Source organism: Cervus elaphus, chromosome 18 (assembly GCF_910594005.1).
Source record: "Cervus elaphus chromosome 18, mCerEla1.1, whole genome shotgun sequence".
Taxonomy (NCBI): Eukaryota; Metazoa; Chordata; class Mammalia; order Artiodactyla; family Cervidae; genus Cervus; species Cervus elaphus.
This window is the reverse complement of record NC_057832.1, coordinates 59,962,608-59,978,804: the sequence shown is the minus strand read 5'-3', so window position 1 is coordinate 59,978,804 and position 16,197 is coordinate 59,962,608. Positions and strand designations below refer to the sequence as shown.

Sequence of the window (16,197 nt, the reverse complement as noted above, 5' to 3'; positions counted from 1 at the left end):
ACTTTTTATAGCTTATAACAATCTCTTACCTCTAATAACTGCTTTCAGCTTCATCTTTGGTAAAATTAGGCAGAGATTCTTCAGATGAGCTCACTGCTGGTGCTCAGATATTCAGAAAGCCTTGATCATTCGCACAATTAGCATGAATGACTGTGCTCTCCTGTCTTGAAACTAAAACCGACTTGCTTCCATCATTTTTAATGCACAGGCATCATACACCTCCCCCACCCCTTTGTCTCTCTCTCTCCTTCTCTATCCCTCCCTCCCATGCCCCACCCCCAGCCTCTCTCTTCTTGGTCAGTATCATTCTCTTCCTTCACTTCCCCACCCCCTACCATCCAGTCAGTCCAAGCTGTTAAGGGGAGTTTGGAATACAGACTGTTCATGAAACTGCCTCCCTCTCACCTCTTCTGTCCCATGATTTCTCCAACTCTCCTCTGATACCAGTTGTCTAAGTCCTACAATTCCTTGGGGTTCCCTGGTGGTTCAGCTGGTAAAGAATCCACCTGCAATGTGGGAGACCTGGGTTCAATCCCTGGGTTGGGAAGATCGCCTAGAGAAGGGAAAGGCTACCCACTCCAGTATTCTGGCCTGGAGAATTCCATGGACTGTATAGTCCATGGGGTCCCAAAGAGTCGGACATGACTGAGCGAATTTCACTATAATTCCCTACAGGACTAAATTTATCCAACTCTTGCCCCTTATTTTCGCAAATTTGCCTCCAGACCTCCTAGAACTAGGCTGTCAGTTAGGGAGACCTGATCCCACACTAGTAATCAGCCTCTCAGAACTTCAGTTCCTCATTCTTGAAACATCTACAAAACCGAATACATTACAGACTTGTTATAAGGATTAAATAAGACAATCTTTTTTTAAAGGGCGTGATGCCCACCCATGCCAAGCTCATTTGATGACACATGCTCTCTCCCACCCCTCTAATTCGGGAGAGCGAATTAGAGAGTTAGCTCTCCCGGCAGAGTTCAGTCTCTCCCGGGAGAGACAGAGTTCAGTCTCATAAGGTTCCATGTTGCCAGCATTCAGTAGCAGCCCTCACCTGCCCCGTTCAAAAGTGTCCTAACTGGTCTCTGTATTGTGGATGAGCTTCCCCTGTTTGTTTAAAGCAGTGTTTACAGATACAATCTCCTGGAGCTCAACCCCAGTCACGTCCCATTGATTTCAGTTTAACCCATGATTAACATTCAAAAACACGGTCCCCTTTCAACCTTATCTATCCTTCATCCCTTCATCTGCTCCACACATCAAGCAGAGTGACCTGTTGTCCTTATGGTTCAAAAATCAAAAAAACACGTTTGAGTGTCTTACCCTTTACCCTTGGGCCCATTGCCTTCATCCAATACTCTTTCTGCCCTCACAATACATGTATCTACAGAACAAACTCTCGTTGTTCCTCAGGACCCACTATACTGTCACTTTCTTCCTGAAGCATCTCTTAGTTACCCCACTGTTATCCCTTTGCCTTTTCACAACATCTGTACCTCTTTACTATAATTGCTCTGTATTGCAGTTATTAGATCTTATTGTTCTACGTGACAGTTAATTGCATAACTAATTGCATAATTCTCTTAACCCTGTTAAATCAGCCTCAGGGCCTGTCCAGTAACTTGGACAGTAACCTACCTGTGCATCATCAAAGGTTAGTGTGTGCTAAGTCACGTTCGTCGTGTCCAACTCTTCGTGACCCTATGGACTGTAGCCCACCAGGCTCCTCTGTCCATGGGATTCTCCAGGCAAGAATACTGGAGTGGGTTGCCATTTTCTCCTCCAGGGGATCTTCCCAACCCAGGGATTGAACCTGCATCTGTCTTCTGCCGCAGGCCAGTTCTTTACCGCTAGCACCACGTGGGAAGCCCTCAAGGGTCAATAGATACTTGTTAAATTGATTTAAATTCTAATGCAAATTCTGGGACTTAACACAGTGGTGTCATCAGAAGTGATTCAGAAGATTTTGAGGCCTTTGAAAACTTTGAAAGGCTGCAGAAGACAGCAAATTTATCTAGTACCCTGCCCCACCTCCCCCCACCCACCCATCCAAGGAGTTTATTTTCTCTATTTGGATCAAGGAAGTCAGTGGCCTTAAAGCATTCTTGAACTTGGGCAAAAGGAAAAAGTCATTCATGGAGATTTGTATCAGCAACTACAATGTCTACCTGCTTGCTTCCTTTCAGAAACACATGCTTTAGTCTCCTTGCCGAGTTATGAGCTACACTTGCATCTCAGTTTTATGTTTTCCTGCTCTTCATGTCTGGGCTGTATTCTCTTTCCCCTCCAAGCTTCCATTTCCTCAGGGCCTCATTTCTGCCCCCATGCGCTGCTGTGTGCAAGTGTCTTGGAAGTGCCGTGAAAGAACTGATTTCCTGGGTCCTGTGCCCGGGGGGTGACCCGCACATGTTGACTTACTCTCACTGTGTCATCCTCACCTCGGCACATGTCCAGGGTGAGATAACATGCATGACCCGATCTATTCCAAGGAGAGTGCTCTAAATCAAGAAACTGCATATTTAGAGAAGTTTAGTAGACCAAGCAAAACCCAGGAGTCATGAACTCTGAAATGTTTATCCCTATGTGAATTCAGATTTATTGAGGAATTTTTAGCAAATCAGTCAACCTCTCTGTGTCCTTGTGATCATCCTATAAAGTATGTTACAGCTGTTTTATATTAATTTCCTCCTTTAACATTTTCAAAATATAGTTATTTTATTGAAATTCATTTTCATTCAAGAGCCTTGATGCCGAGCAGTCTTATTACTTCTGATTTTTAATATAGATTTTTACTTTTACTGACTTAGACCTTTTAACATTAACTTTTAGATATGGTTACATTTCTTAAGGAGTGTTTCCATTCATTTGGAAATCCCACAGATTTAAATTTTGGAAGCCTTGTCTTCTTTTTTTTTTTTACTAATAGTCTAAAATTGTAATGAAGCCATTGAATAAAGAAGGATAGAAACATGTTCATGCTTTGACTCTATAGGAAAGAACTTGGAAAATGCACTGTGCTAACTACTGATGAAATTGTAATCATCATGTGGACTCCAGGCATCCTTTTTGAAAACTTTACATTTACTTGTAATCTAAATTTTAATTCTGTTTTAAACAAGTCATAAACTTATAGGGTACTAATTGTCTTCAAAGAAAGCTTTGCCTAAAACGGCAATGGTATTGAATACTAAACCAAGTTTTGTTATGAAGACCTACTGATCACCTTTCGTATTTGTGTGGCCACTCTCCCCTCACCTGGATTCTCCCTTCCCTTATTTGACCAGTGGTCCTTCGGCGTGCTCCTCTGGGAACTGATGACAAGAGGAGCACCACCTTATCCTGACGTCAACACCTTTGACATAACAGTTTATTTGTTGCAAGGAAGAAGGCTCCTACAACCTGAATACTGCCCAGACCCCTTGTAAGTAAGAATTCCAGCAGCGTCTTCTGTAGCTCTTATGTTCTTTACTTTTGCACAAGTGCTTGCCTTCAGAGTCCTCACAGCATTGCGTCCTTTCTGAAACAGGTACGAGGTGATGCTGAAATGCTGGCATCCTAAGGCTGAGCTGCGCCCGTCCTTTTCTGAACTGGTCTCCAGGATATCCGCCATATTCTCTACTTTCATTGGAGAGCACTATGTTCATGTGAATGCTACTTACGTGAACGTCAAATGTGTCGCTCCATATCCTTCTCTGTTGTCATCACAAGATAATGTCAATGGCGAGGGGGACACATGATGGATGGAGGCACCTGTGCCATCAAGTCCCCTTCTGAGAAACCTCACTGAACTGCCTGAACAACAGTCCACCCTTTGTCCAACTTTCTTTTCACTGCCAGGCCACTGAAAGGCCACCGGGTATTTTTTGCTTTTGCCAAGATTGCACTATTATAGGACCTTATATTGTTATTAAAATGACTGGATTCTACAGAATTTCTCATCTGACAAAGCATCAGAGCAAGCAGCTTGGTCTTGCAGACCAGTGACCAACAGCAATCCTGCAGCTGTGATAATGCTTCTGTCACATTCAGGCCAAAACCCAAATGCTGGGTTGAAATTTTTAAAAATCAAGATCCCAGTTGATTTCATATGGGGAACTGAAGCAATGCATCTTGAGGGCTTCTTAATGACAGAAAATTCAAAAGAAACTGTAATGTCCCAGTAGGGCACGGCAGCCCTGGGACCAAGCCACTCATTTAGAATTAAAATGTTTCAAAGAAATTATGCTTTGTATGAAAAACACATTTTTTTTTATTACTGATGTTGTCATTTGCCTGTTAGGTAAACATTCTCTTTTAAATTTTTGTCTACACATTCCTTTTATTGAAGAACTATCCATAGACAATACAGTCAACATTTCAAAACAACAGGACTTGAAATATGTTTATAAATTTATGGGAATATTTACATATTGTACATAAACAACATTAAGGTTTTCATAAGATAGCTTAGTCACAGTGAAATATTTGCCAGTTAAAAATCAACTGTTTAAGAATGATACTTTTCTAATCTGGATGTGGACATTTAGAAGTCTTGTCTTTTTTTTTAATGACAACTCTGAAAATAAAACAAGTAATTTGTGATGACAGTTGTTTTTAAAGGGAACTCAGCATGTTTTTAAAGCGGAATACCTCTGACTAAAAGCATTATTGGTTCCAATCATGGCTCATATGTAGAGCCTTGGAAAGAATCAATGGACTGGAAATATCAGCCTCCTTGTCAGGTGGCAGCTTTCCACCCCACAAACAATTGGAAACAATCAAATCAGGGGGAAGCCAGTTTTGTATTAGAACATTTTGTGTTATTAAGCAAAACATATTTTAGGGAAAAAAATATGTTGATTGAAAGTTCTGACCATTTCGCCTAGATGAACAGTTGCTCTAGTGAGGACTTTTGTGATGTTTTGTTCTGTGGGATTTTGTGCTTACTACTGTATAACGCATGTGGCACAGGATACTCAAACTGATTTTGTTGATGTAAACATTTAAAGTATTATATTTTTATAAAAAGGTTTATTTTTAATGATGTGAGAAAACTTTTGTTAGGCCACAAAAATACTGCACTGTGAACATTTCAGAAAAGGTATGTCGAACTTGGATTAATAACAGCATGGTTTTAAATGGCTGTGAATAAGTGATAAGGAAATGTACTGACTGCCAGAACTCCCCACCCTCATTACATCACCAGGACTTGAAGCCAAGGGTTAACACAGCAAGCTATAAAGAGGGTGTGTTTATAGTAGAGTTGAGCTAAAACCCAATAGTAGAGTTAAGCTCTTCTTGTGAGACAGTGATTACAACTGAAAGTTCTTTGACAGTGGTGGAACTTACCAGAAGACCCAAGGAATTGTACTGCAGAGATATTCCATTCAAATATTATTTCAGAAGTTGTAGAATGATACTAATTCCAGAATATTGTACATAATGGATGAGGAAGAAAAAAATCTGCTCTGCAGAAAAAAAACTGTTTCTACTAATGTCAGGAGAATGAATACATCGAGAATAGAGCTTATGGAAACAACTCATCAGCAAGACTGCACACCTGTATATATGCTTGAAAAAGCTACAATGTGAAAGTCATGTTTGCTATTTATAAATGTGTCCTTAGGTTAATATGTCTGGACAGACTGTGGGAGTTAAGTGATTCTTCGAGGAATTAGATACTTGTCACTGCCTATACCTGCAGTTGAGCTGAATGGTACTTTGTATGTTAATAGTTGTTGTTCTGATAAATCATACAATTAAAGTGACGTATCATCTTGTATAATGAAAGTTGGTTATTGCTAGTCATGCTTGATTACCTGCTCATTTACATAAGGACAGGGGAAGCCTAAGATTGATTTCACCTGGCTACATCAAGTCATCCATTAGAAGAGTGTTGTTAGTCAAGTTGATGCATCCGTACCTAAAAGAATTTGCATCCATGAGTTTCAGGAAGTCTCTGCCTTTCTAAACAGTCTTTCCCCTGACCTGCTGCATTACCTAGCATTTCCGTAACAGTCTTTGAGCTGCCAGAGCAGCTGGCCCCTACTTCAGCTTGATGCTCTTCTCCAGCAAGGTGCATCCTTATACCAGAAGATATGACAATGGAACTGCAACCTGCAGTTGGCACAGAAATACCCAGTTGGGTGTTGGAGGAGAGAGAACTTCTTACCCCCTGTAAAACCTCACTTTTCATCTTAGGTTCCCACTCTTCAGGTGTCCCCAGGGACTAGCAAAGCTATCTTCAGGTTATATATCCATGAGTATTGTTGTAATGGTAAAGGAATTCAGAGGTGAAATTTCAGTCATCTGAGTCTTGGGGCAATCTGATTTTGTTTAAAAAAAGGTCCAGGTTTAAACCAATGCCTACAAAGTGTGATAGGGGCTGATTCTTTAGTGAGAGAATTTAATGGCCATACCCAGTCAGACTCCTTCTCTGCCAAGAGATGCATTTCCATAGGATGTTGTCAGACCGCATACCCCCAAAAGAGAACTTGTCATCCTTCCATCCCAAGTATCTGGCACTTAGCAGATCTTCAAACAATTGCTCAACTGAAACAGGATTTTCTTGTCCTCAGTCAGTCACTTTAAGCCACCACAGATAACAGAGTTGCGTATGCAACTCCCATGATATTTGGTGAATCACCGACATGGGGGTTGGAAGGGAATCTTTCTAGGGAGAGAGGGATAAAAAGATATACCTTTGCAGAGTTTTTCTGGGTGCTCTGAATTTTTAATTATCACAAGATTTTTTTATTCCACAGTGTAGGCATCACTTATGTTTTTGCTCTCTGACCTACACAAGAGATTGCCTCCTTAGAGAAATATGTTGAAGAGATAGAAAACCTGTACAAGCACATTAAATGTTTAATTGCTGACATCTTGCTTTGTTAATTTACCCAGTTTAGTTAAGGAAAAAAAGTAACATGTAAAATAAATTAATTTTTAATTCATTTAAATATTTAATGAACATCTACATATGTCAGGTATTATACTAGGTAATGGGAATACAAATAAACACTCTCCCACCTCAAGAAATTTAATCAGAGACAATATTACACAGTTAGTGAATATTAGAATTGCATTTTCTTAGATCTGTAAACCATTTTGAAGAGGCTTCATAGTCTATAACTGGGAGTTTGTAGCTTTTGACCCTTGGCCTATTTCTTGCACCATCTTATCCCCTCTGGCTATCACCAATCTGTTTTCTGTATCTATGAGCATTTTTTGTGGGGACCTTGTGATTTGATTTGATGTGTTTTGATGGTTTGTTCCTTTTAAGATTCCACATATAACTGAGATCAGATGGTCTTTCAGTGTCTGACTTATTTTACTTAGCACAATGTCATCCAGGTCCATACAGGTTGTAGCAAATGGCAAGATTTCCTTCTTTTTATGGCTAAATTTTATATGGGCTTCCCTGGTGACTCAAATGGTAAAGAATCTGCCTGCAATGCAGGAGACCCAGATTCAATCCCTGGGTCTCGAAGATTCCCTGGAGAAGGAAATGGTAACCCACTCCAGTATTCTTGCCTGGAGAATTCCGTGGACAGAGGAGCCTGGCAGGCTACAGTGCATAGGTCACAAAGCATCAAACACGACTGAGTGACTAACATGTAACACTATATATATATATATACACACACACACACACATATATATATATAAAATTTTCTTTGTCCATTCATCCCACCAAGACATAGTTAGATTGTTTCCATGTCTTGGCTATTATAAATAATGCTGCAGTGAACATGAGAGTGCATATATCTGTTTTGAGTTAGAATTTTTGTTTTCTTCAGATAAATTGTCCAAAAGTGGAGTTGTTGGATTGTATGCAACTTTTATCTTTTTAATTTTTTTTAAGAACTCCCATACTATTCTCCATAGTGGCTGCATCAATTTACATTCCGAGTAGGGCACAAGGGTTCCTTGTTCTCCACATCCTCATCAGCATTTGTTTTCTCTTGCCTTTTCCCCCTCTTGTCTTTTTGATAAATAGCCATCCTAACAGGTGTGAGCTGACATGTCATTGGGGTTTTGATTTGCATTTCCCTAATGATTGGTGATGTTGAGCATATTTTCATGTAGGTGTTGACCATCTATATATCATCTTTGGAAAAATGTCTATTCAGATATTCTGCCTAATTTTTATTTGGATTGTTATTTTGCTGAGTTGTGTGAGTTCTTTATATATTTTGGATTTGCAGATATTTTCCCGCATTCAGTAGTTTGACTTTCCCTTTTGTTGGTGGTGTCCTTTGCTGTGCAGAAACTTTTAAATTTTATATAGTCCCACTTGTTTATTTTTGCTTTTGTTGCCTTCGCTTTTGGTGTCAGACTCAAACAGTTATTGCCAAGATTTACGTCAAGGAGCTTACTACCTATGTTTTCTTATAGGAGTTTTATGTTTTCAGGTCTTACATTCAAGTCTTTAATCCATTTTGGGTTGATTTTTGTGAATGGTCTGACATAGTGGTCCAGTTTCATTCTTTTGTATACGTCTGTCCAATTTTCCCAACACCATTTATTAAGAAGATTGTCCCTTCTCCACGAATATTCTGGTGTCTTTGTTGAAAATTAACCAACCACATATGTGTGGGTTTACTTCTGGGATTTCTTGTTCAGTTCCATTGATCTATGTGTCTAGTTTTAATGCCAATACCACATTGCTTTGATTACTATAGCTTTGTAAAACAGTTTGAAATCAGGGAGGGCATCACAGATTAAACATACCAAGTGAAGCTTCTTTGTAAAGCAAAAAGATCAAGCTCTGACTTACTTTGAGAGAATACTGAACCTCTGTCAGTCTAAGCTTCTTCATCTGTCACATAGGTTAATCCTACTTACTGTGCAAGTTGTATAAGGACTAAAAACAGTGTGTAAATTTCACCTAGATACCATAGTTGCCAGTAATTGTGATATTATTATTATAATCTTCAATAAAAGCCCATGTAAATGTAGGCTGTAGCTGATAAAAGGGAAATTAAGCCTAAAAGAACCTTATAGATGCTTAAATACAAATCCTTACCCCATCCACCACCTCGTACCCGTTTTATATAGTAGAAATAAAGCTGTGGTTCTGCCTCGTCCTTGAGTACGGATCCTGCAGAACAGGTGGGGTTTGAGAAGCCTGACAAAACAAGGACAAGAGGGCGGCATCTTCCCTCTTAGTACGGTTCACCCAAAGACTGCCTCTGTTCCTTCTTGTTTCTCCAGACTCTCTACTATTTCTTTAATTACTTCTCCAATGACTAGTTTCCTTTTTTCTTGTTTAGCCTTCAGACCTAGAATTAACAACAGACATGGAAAAAAACAACCTGTCTAAATTACAGGAAGGTTGCAGGAAGGCACAAGTTGCAGGAATCCCAATTCTCAGTATTCATGTCTAGAGAGTATGACTGTTCCTTACTTTGCTCAAATGGATGGTTAATGATTATTCAGACTCAGGAAAAGCAGACTACGTGCAGTATTGTTATATGGTGTTTTATGTTATGTGGGGTGTGTTTGGAAGATAAGGAGTACTTCATTAATATTCTCGTCCATCTGGATGACTAGACATACATGGCTGACTACACAGACACAGTAGGACGCACTCCTGTGGTGCTTTAGACAGTGTCAGGAGATAGGTATGCAGACACTCTGCCCCAAAGGAAGAAATGCTTATTGCTTTTAATTCCATAAAGTGTTTTTCCATTTCATACTTGACATTTTTCTTCAAGACTATCTCAATTCCCTATCTATCAAAAATTGGAAATAACTTCAGTCATAAACCAGTGAAATATTTCAGTTGGTGAATTGAAGGTAATAAAACAGAGGCTTGCCCAAACTGTCCTTTGTTGTAAATTACACCAGAGGTCTAGATTACGTCAGCCAAAGGTATTGATCACAATGCTGAGAGGTTTATAACTACTATTGACTTACCATGTGACCCTGGAGCAGAAATCTAGGAAAATTGCAAAAGCATATCTATGATAATGAAAAGTCCATCGTTAATAGAACTTACTGTCCTGTCATCCAACTAGTACTGTGTTGGCTTCAAGGCAAATATTTAACTAATGCTAAAAACAGAAAGTACTTTTGTGTTCACACTTATTTCCATTGCATGCTTCTGAGCTATTCTGATAAACATGGTTTCCTTCTTATCAATGAAATTATAGATTTATTTTAAAACTTATATGAATTAGTTTGTTCATTAGTTCCATATAAAATTAGCATCAGACATCCAAATAGCTTCTAATCCTTTTTTATATTTTATTTTATTTTATTATTATTTTTTTTTTTAATGAAGAGCTAGTTCCCCATATATATCAGTTTAGAATAGGGCTCAAGTCCCACTCTTCTGGGCAGTTAAACCCTATCTGGTTAAGCATTCTGAAAGCTAGTCAGCATTAAAAAAAAGTCAACTGAGATGAAAATGGCCATATTTAGGATATATAAATGGAAAATTTTAATTTAAGTAAAGTACTAATTTAACATTATTTTGAAGCACTGGTCCTAGATTACAGTGATAATTAATTTTTTATCCTTTTCTTGAAAAGAAGCCCTTTGTCTTTATGTATTCACCCTTTCACTGTCACATGCATACGTTCTTTTCACTACATGAGTTCCAGGCTGGCAGAAACGTCCACTAATCCTTAGACCTCTGGACTGGAACGACAAAAATGCATAAAATCTTACCAGGCCAAAAGAGATCAACTTTAAAAATCTTTGGCATCCAAACATGTCAGAACTGTTTTTCACTGACTCCCCAAATGATTTGTGTTCCCCACTGTGTTCCATTGCATCTAATGTCTGTTCCTACTTTTATTGGACAGCCTAGAATTTTTATTTTTTTCTTTTTTTTTGAGCCTAGAATTTTTAAACACTCTATTTCATCTCATTTTCCCTTACCTTTCTTGGTTGTTTATACTTTCCACAGTTGTTTTATGAGTTTGCTTTCTGTCCCTAATTCTGGAAGTGTTGGAAAGTGGTAACGGACAGACTACTGTCTGCCAGCCCAAGCGGTCACTTTGACGTTTGCCACTGTGTTCCGGTGGCATCTGCTCTTTCCACTACAGTCAAACTGGGCCTCCCCATCCATGGAACTGTGGCTCAGTAATCACCATATGCATCAGTGGCAACAATTCTTGTGAACAAGAAATTCAAATTCAGAACGCTTGTGAAATCTTGCTTCGCACTTCTAATGTCAGGCACATGATCATCTTTAGAGATTCTTTCAGAAGTACCAATAAAGAAAAATTACAGAGGAACCAAAATATGTTGTTGGGATACTTTTGAAAAGCTGTTTCTGATTTTTTGTTAGGCTATGAGAATGAAACATAAAAATGTTGAACTAGCTTCAGTGGTAGCCAAAAGATCTATGGAAACACATGGGTAAAGCAAAAAATCACTATCAAAAAGATACTATAAAAACATGTTTCAGCATATACACAATGGAATATTACTCAGCTATTAAAAAGAATGCATTTGAATCAGTTCTAATGAAGTGGATGAAACTGGAACCTATTATACAGAGTGAAGTAAGTCAGGAGAAAAATGGTAAAAATGACCCTATATGCAAGACAGCAAAAGAGACACAAATATAAAGAAGAGACTTTTGGATTCTGTGGGAGAAGGTGAAGGTGGGATGATTTGAGAGAATAGCATTGAAACATTCATATTACCATATGTGAAACAGATCGCCAGTCCAGGTTCGATGCATGAGACAGGGTGCTCAGGGCGGGAGCACTGGGATGACCCTGAGGGATGGGATGGGGAGGGAGGGGGGTTCAGGTTGGGGGACACATGTACACCCATGGCTGATTCATGTCAATGTATGGCAAAAACCACTGCAATATTGTAAAGTAATTAGCCTCCAATATTAATTTAAAAAAATAAAATATTTTTTAAAAACCCATATTTCAGAAGGAAAATACCCACTGTTGAAACTACATAGATACTTTTTTCTGCAAATGAACTTAATTGATAAAAACAATAATGATAATAATAATGATCTCATCCCGAGACATGTCAGAGGAATTAATGACTGTCTGGAAGCTAATGGGCTAAGGTAATGCTCTCAGGAATTAGTCTTGCTTAATGAAATGCTGTTAGTTTAGTAAACGGATGCTTATAATGACAGAAAGTAAAAAACCAGAGCTGCCACCATTGAGCCTGCCTGATACACAGGGGAAAAAAAAGTTAATATGTCATGTGCTGCTCTTACTCTTTTTTCTATTCATTTGTAATGTATCCTTTGTTTTTTTTTCTTTCATATATCTATCTCCTACTTTTACTCTGAAGATATGTTTACTTAAGGATTGTTATACTGACAGAGATTTAAGCTGTTAATAAAAATGTAACTCCCTCTAGTGCAGACATATCAAACTTTAAATTATTATTACTTTGAACCATTTTAAGTATTCTTATGTGAAGAAAATGGATGCTCCATGTGGGCTTTAGAATATTGCTTCCAAAGTAGAGTTGGCTTAGAAGTTATTACTGAACATCTGATTCCAAGGTTATTCTAACAACTGACCTCCTGATTCTGCTCTCTCTGTATTGACTCATATAGTCTAAAACCATCTGCCAAAATTATATATCTGACTTTGTCATCTTCCTGCTTGAAAACCTGTGCCCATTCCTAGACGGTCTCTGCATCAATTCTTTTTGTTGTTGTGTTTTGTTTTGTTTTTAATTACAAAGTATATTCTCGTGGAAAAAAAGTTTACTTAGACTTAAAAAATACACAGTGGACAGGAAATATCCTCTGACCACCTCCACAATTCTCCATTCTCACTCCCTAAGTGTAATCAATGTTAACACTTTCTGCTATATTCTTCCAGAAATTTCCACCCTGCATTAGTTCTCAACTAGCCAAACACTTCAGAACATCCTTCAAAAGTCCCAAGTCTTGGGGCTTGCGTGCTGGCTCAGATGGTAAAGAATCTGCCTGCAATGTAGGAGACCCAGGTTCAATCTTGGGTCAGGAAGATCCCCTGAAGGAGGACTCAGCAACCCACTCCAGTTTTCTTGCCTGGAGAATCCCCATGGACAGAGGAGCCTGGCGGGCTACAGTCTATGGGGTCGCAGAGTCAGACACGACTGATGACTGAGCAACTAACACTTACTGACCAGACTACTACTCAGCATAATCTCCTCAGTCAAGGAGGCTGTCTCAACCTCTGTGACTGAAATTCTACTAAGTGTATCCTCTTTCTGATGTAAAGAGGGCCTACACTGTGCTCTTGGGGACACCCTCCCTCTACTCCGTAGCTGGCTTCTAATTTGGTGTCCCTTCAAACTGATATTCTTTAAATATTTTCTCAATTTTTATTTAAATAGAGAAGAGATTTAAATGATTTTCTCATAATAAAAAAAAATTAAAGAACATATTTACTTATTTCCATTTAACAAAGCAGAATCAATGCACTAAAAAGATCAATAAAATACTGTATTTTTCTAAAATTCTAGTTCTCTCTTTCAGTATTCCAAACTAGATTGCTTGGAAATTATGAGTTTTAAACTTAGGTAATAAAAACAAACATCCCCAAAAACTAAAAAAAAAAAAAAAAAAACACTCATTCCTGATAAGCATACTGTGAGGGATTATTTCAGAATTTGAGGGCACAACTTTTAACTGACTAGAACTCTGTTTATGTGTGGTAAACATACACCACAGAGATGGGTTGTTTACTGTAGCAAGTTACTTTTCTTCACTGCAACTGTCCTTTTGGTAGAAGCTTACCCAACCTAATTTTGTCCGTTACATAAGGAGCCACATGTGGAAACCTGAATCAGCTGACATCATATTACTGACTTAATCCAGTCATAATTCAGGGTCCAGTGACCTGGCAGGCACAGCCTCTCCCGTCTTATTCTGCATAGAAGTACTATGGTATAAAGCTTGGATGCACACACTTTGGAATCAGATACTCTAGGTTTTAATCATTTCTGCCACTTAACAGTGGTGAGATTTTGGACTAGTTGTTTAACTCTCCTAAGCCTCATTTTACACATTTGTAAAATGAAAATACAAATAGTGGCTTCCTTATAAGACTGTGTGAGGATTAAATGAGATGATGCATATAAAACTTTCAATAAGTGGTAGTGATATTTCTGGGGACCTTGATTTTTACTATAATTAACTGTTAATTACCTGACTTGTCCCACAAAAACATTCTATGTGGAAGATGCTAGGATAAAATTACTACCAAACAGGTCAAAAGTTTGGCGCAATCTAGAAGTACGTGAAGGAAAAATTCATGAAAACTGACACTGGTTTTCTTCATCTTTTTAGTAATACCAGAACAGGGTCCTAGCCTAGTCCTGGCTGACTTTACTATCTGTGTGACTCTCAATGTCGCTTAATTTTTCAAGTTGTACTTTTCCTGTCTATAAAGAATGAGAATAATTATACCTCACAATGCTGGTTGTAAATATTAAATAATATGTTTTATGTAAATATTAAATGATAATATATTTTATAAGGTATTATTATGGTTGTTAGATTCATCAAAATATATTTTTAATTTCAAAATATATTTTTAATTTTAAATATATCTTGGAATTCATCTGATTCATAAAATTTCCTCTAACCCACTCTAGTTCTTCATTTGCTCCAACAGAATGTCTCGAGTTGTTTGCAGGCATCTGTACTTAGAATCAAAGCGCTCAGGACTGGAAAAGTCTGCAAACCTGGCCCCAGCCTCCACACAGAGGTTCTGGGTGCTAATTGCTTGCTGACCCTTAAACAACTCCACGTCCTTTTCAGAGTTTAAAGTTTGGGGGTGAAATCACTGCCCCTTCTCAAAGATAATACAAATGCAGATCTAAAGTGGTGTCCTGAGCTAACATGAGACACAGTGAGCTTGAATCTCATCACAGCAGTATTTTTCCAACATAATAAATTACTCTTTGTTCAAGTCAGAAACTGAATTCACTTTATTTTCCAAAATCGGCTCTGCCAGGTTTCCTTGATTTAATTGTATCTTTTTTGTCTGCTGACAATGGAAAGCAGAAGAAAATAGTCTTACTAAGGAAATGAAATATGACCAAGAAAAACAGGCATTCTCACACTATATGAGGTGGATTTTTTTTTCACATTCAATTTTTTATAAGAAAAAAAGTCTACCCTTTGAAACAACAGCATTATTGTGGTGACCGTTTGGTCATATCTACAACAGCCCAAAAGAAAATGTTGGAAAGAAAATTAACCAGTTCACAAGGGTATGGACAATGTTATTTTTAAAAGGAAATGGTTCTTCATACATAGAAAGAATAATAAATGATAGCCAAAAAAGTGAGAGTTGAGGCAATTATTTAAATAATTCAAATAAAATATGTGTGATTAACTAAAGCATCAGTGGAATTTAGGTAAAATCATTTAGAGGGAAGACTAGTTAACCAAATTATTACTGCATTTCTTCAGTATATTTAGTTAAAATAGTCCTTGCTTTAATAAAATTGTCTTGCTCAGAGAAGAACTCTTAAGTTCTAGTTGACTGATAGGGAGATCTTATAATGAATGAATAAGTGTTTAAAGCAAGAAAGGGTCAGGTTCTCATCCCATCTCTGCCATCTACTCACTATTTGCCCATAAACAAATATGGTTGTTTATTTAGTCCATGTTAAAATGTTACTGAGAGCCTTCTACATAACACACACTGTTATAAGAAGGGAAAATACAGCAACAAATATACTAGACAGGACTGTTGCCCCCACAGCGCATTAATCCCAAAGTAGAGAGAAAGATGATAGATACAGATAAATAGATGATGGATGGGTGTGTAGCTGATAGATACACAGAAGAGCTAGCTATATAAAAGTTAATTTCAAATTGTTATAAATACTACAAAAGAAACAAATAGGATAATAACGAGTAAGGTTAAATGACTGTTTGGACAGAGTGACCAGGAGAGGCCTCTGTAAGAAAGCCGAAAATGGACTAAGACCAGAAGATGAGGTGGACCCCACAGTGTGATGAGCTGGTATGCAGCAGTCAAGGCAGGGAGAGCACAAAGTGCAAAGCCTGCTTCTGGAGGCAGGAACGGGCTTTGTCTTTTGAGACCCAGTATAACAACCTTCACAGTAGTGGTTTGTTAAAGGAGAAGCAAGGTGTGAGGCAAAGTTAGAAATGAAAGCAAGAGCCAGTTAGATTTCTATTCTGACAGCAGTGGGAAGTTACTGAAGGGTGTTAAGTAAAAAGAGGACATGATTTATTTTTAATAGTTTAGTCTG

General features: G+C 38.1%; 1 protein-coding gene across 2 annotated transcripts in view; it reads left to right on the top strand.

Annotated features, from left to right (window-relative positions):
* Window positions 1–5,769, top strand: part of MET (MET proto-oncogene, receptor tyrosine kinase) — a 112,245-nt gene extending 106,476 nt beyond the window's left edge. For both annotated transcript variants that reach the window (XM_043872394.1, XM_043872393.1), the window contains 2 exons: window positions 3,285–3,421; window positions 3,527–5,769. In XM_043872394.1, coding sequence (XP_043728329.1) covers window positions 3,285–3,421; window positions 3,527–3,737 — 348 coding nt within the window. In that variant the 3' untranslated portion in view covers window positions 3,738–5,769. The remainder of the gene's footprint in view (window positions 1–3,284; window positions 3,422–3,526) is intronic.
* Window positions 5,770–16,197: the final 10,428 nt, after the last annotated feature.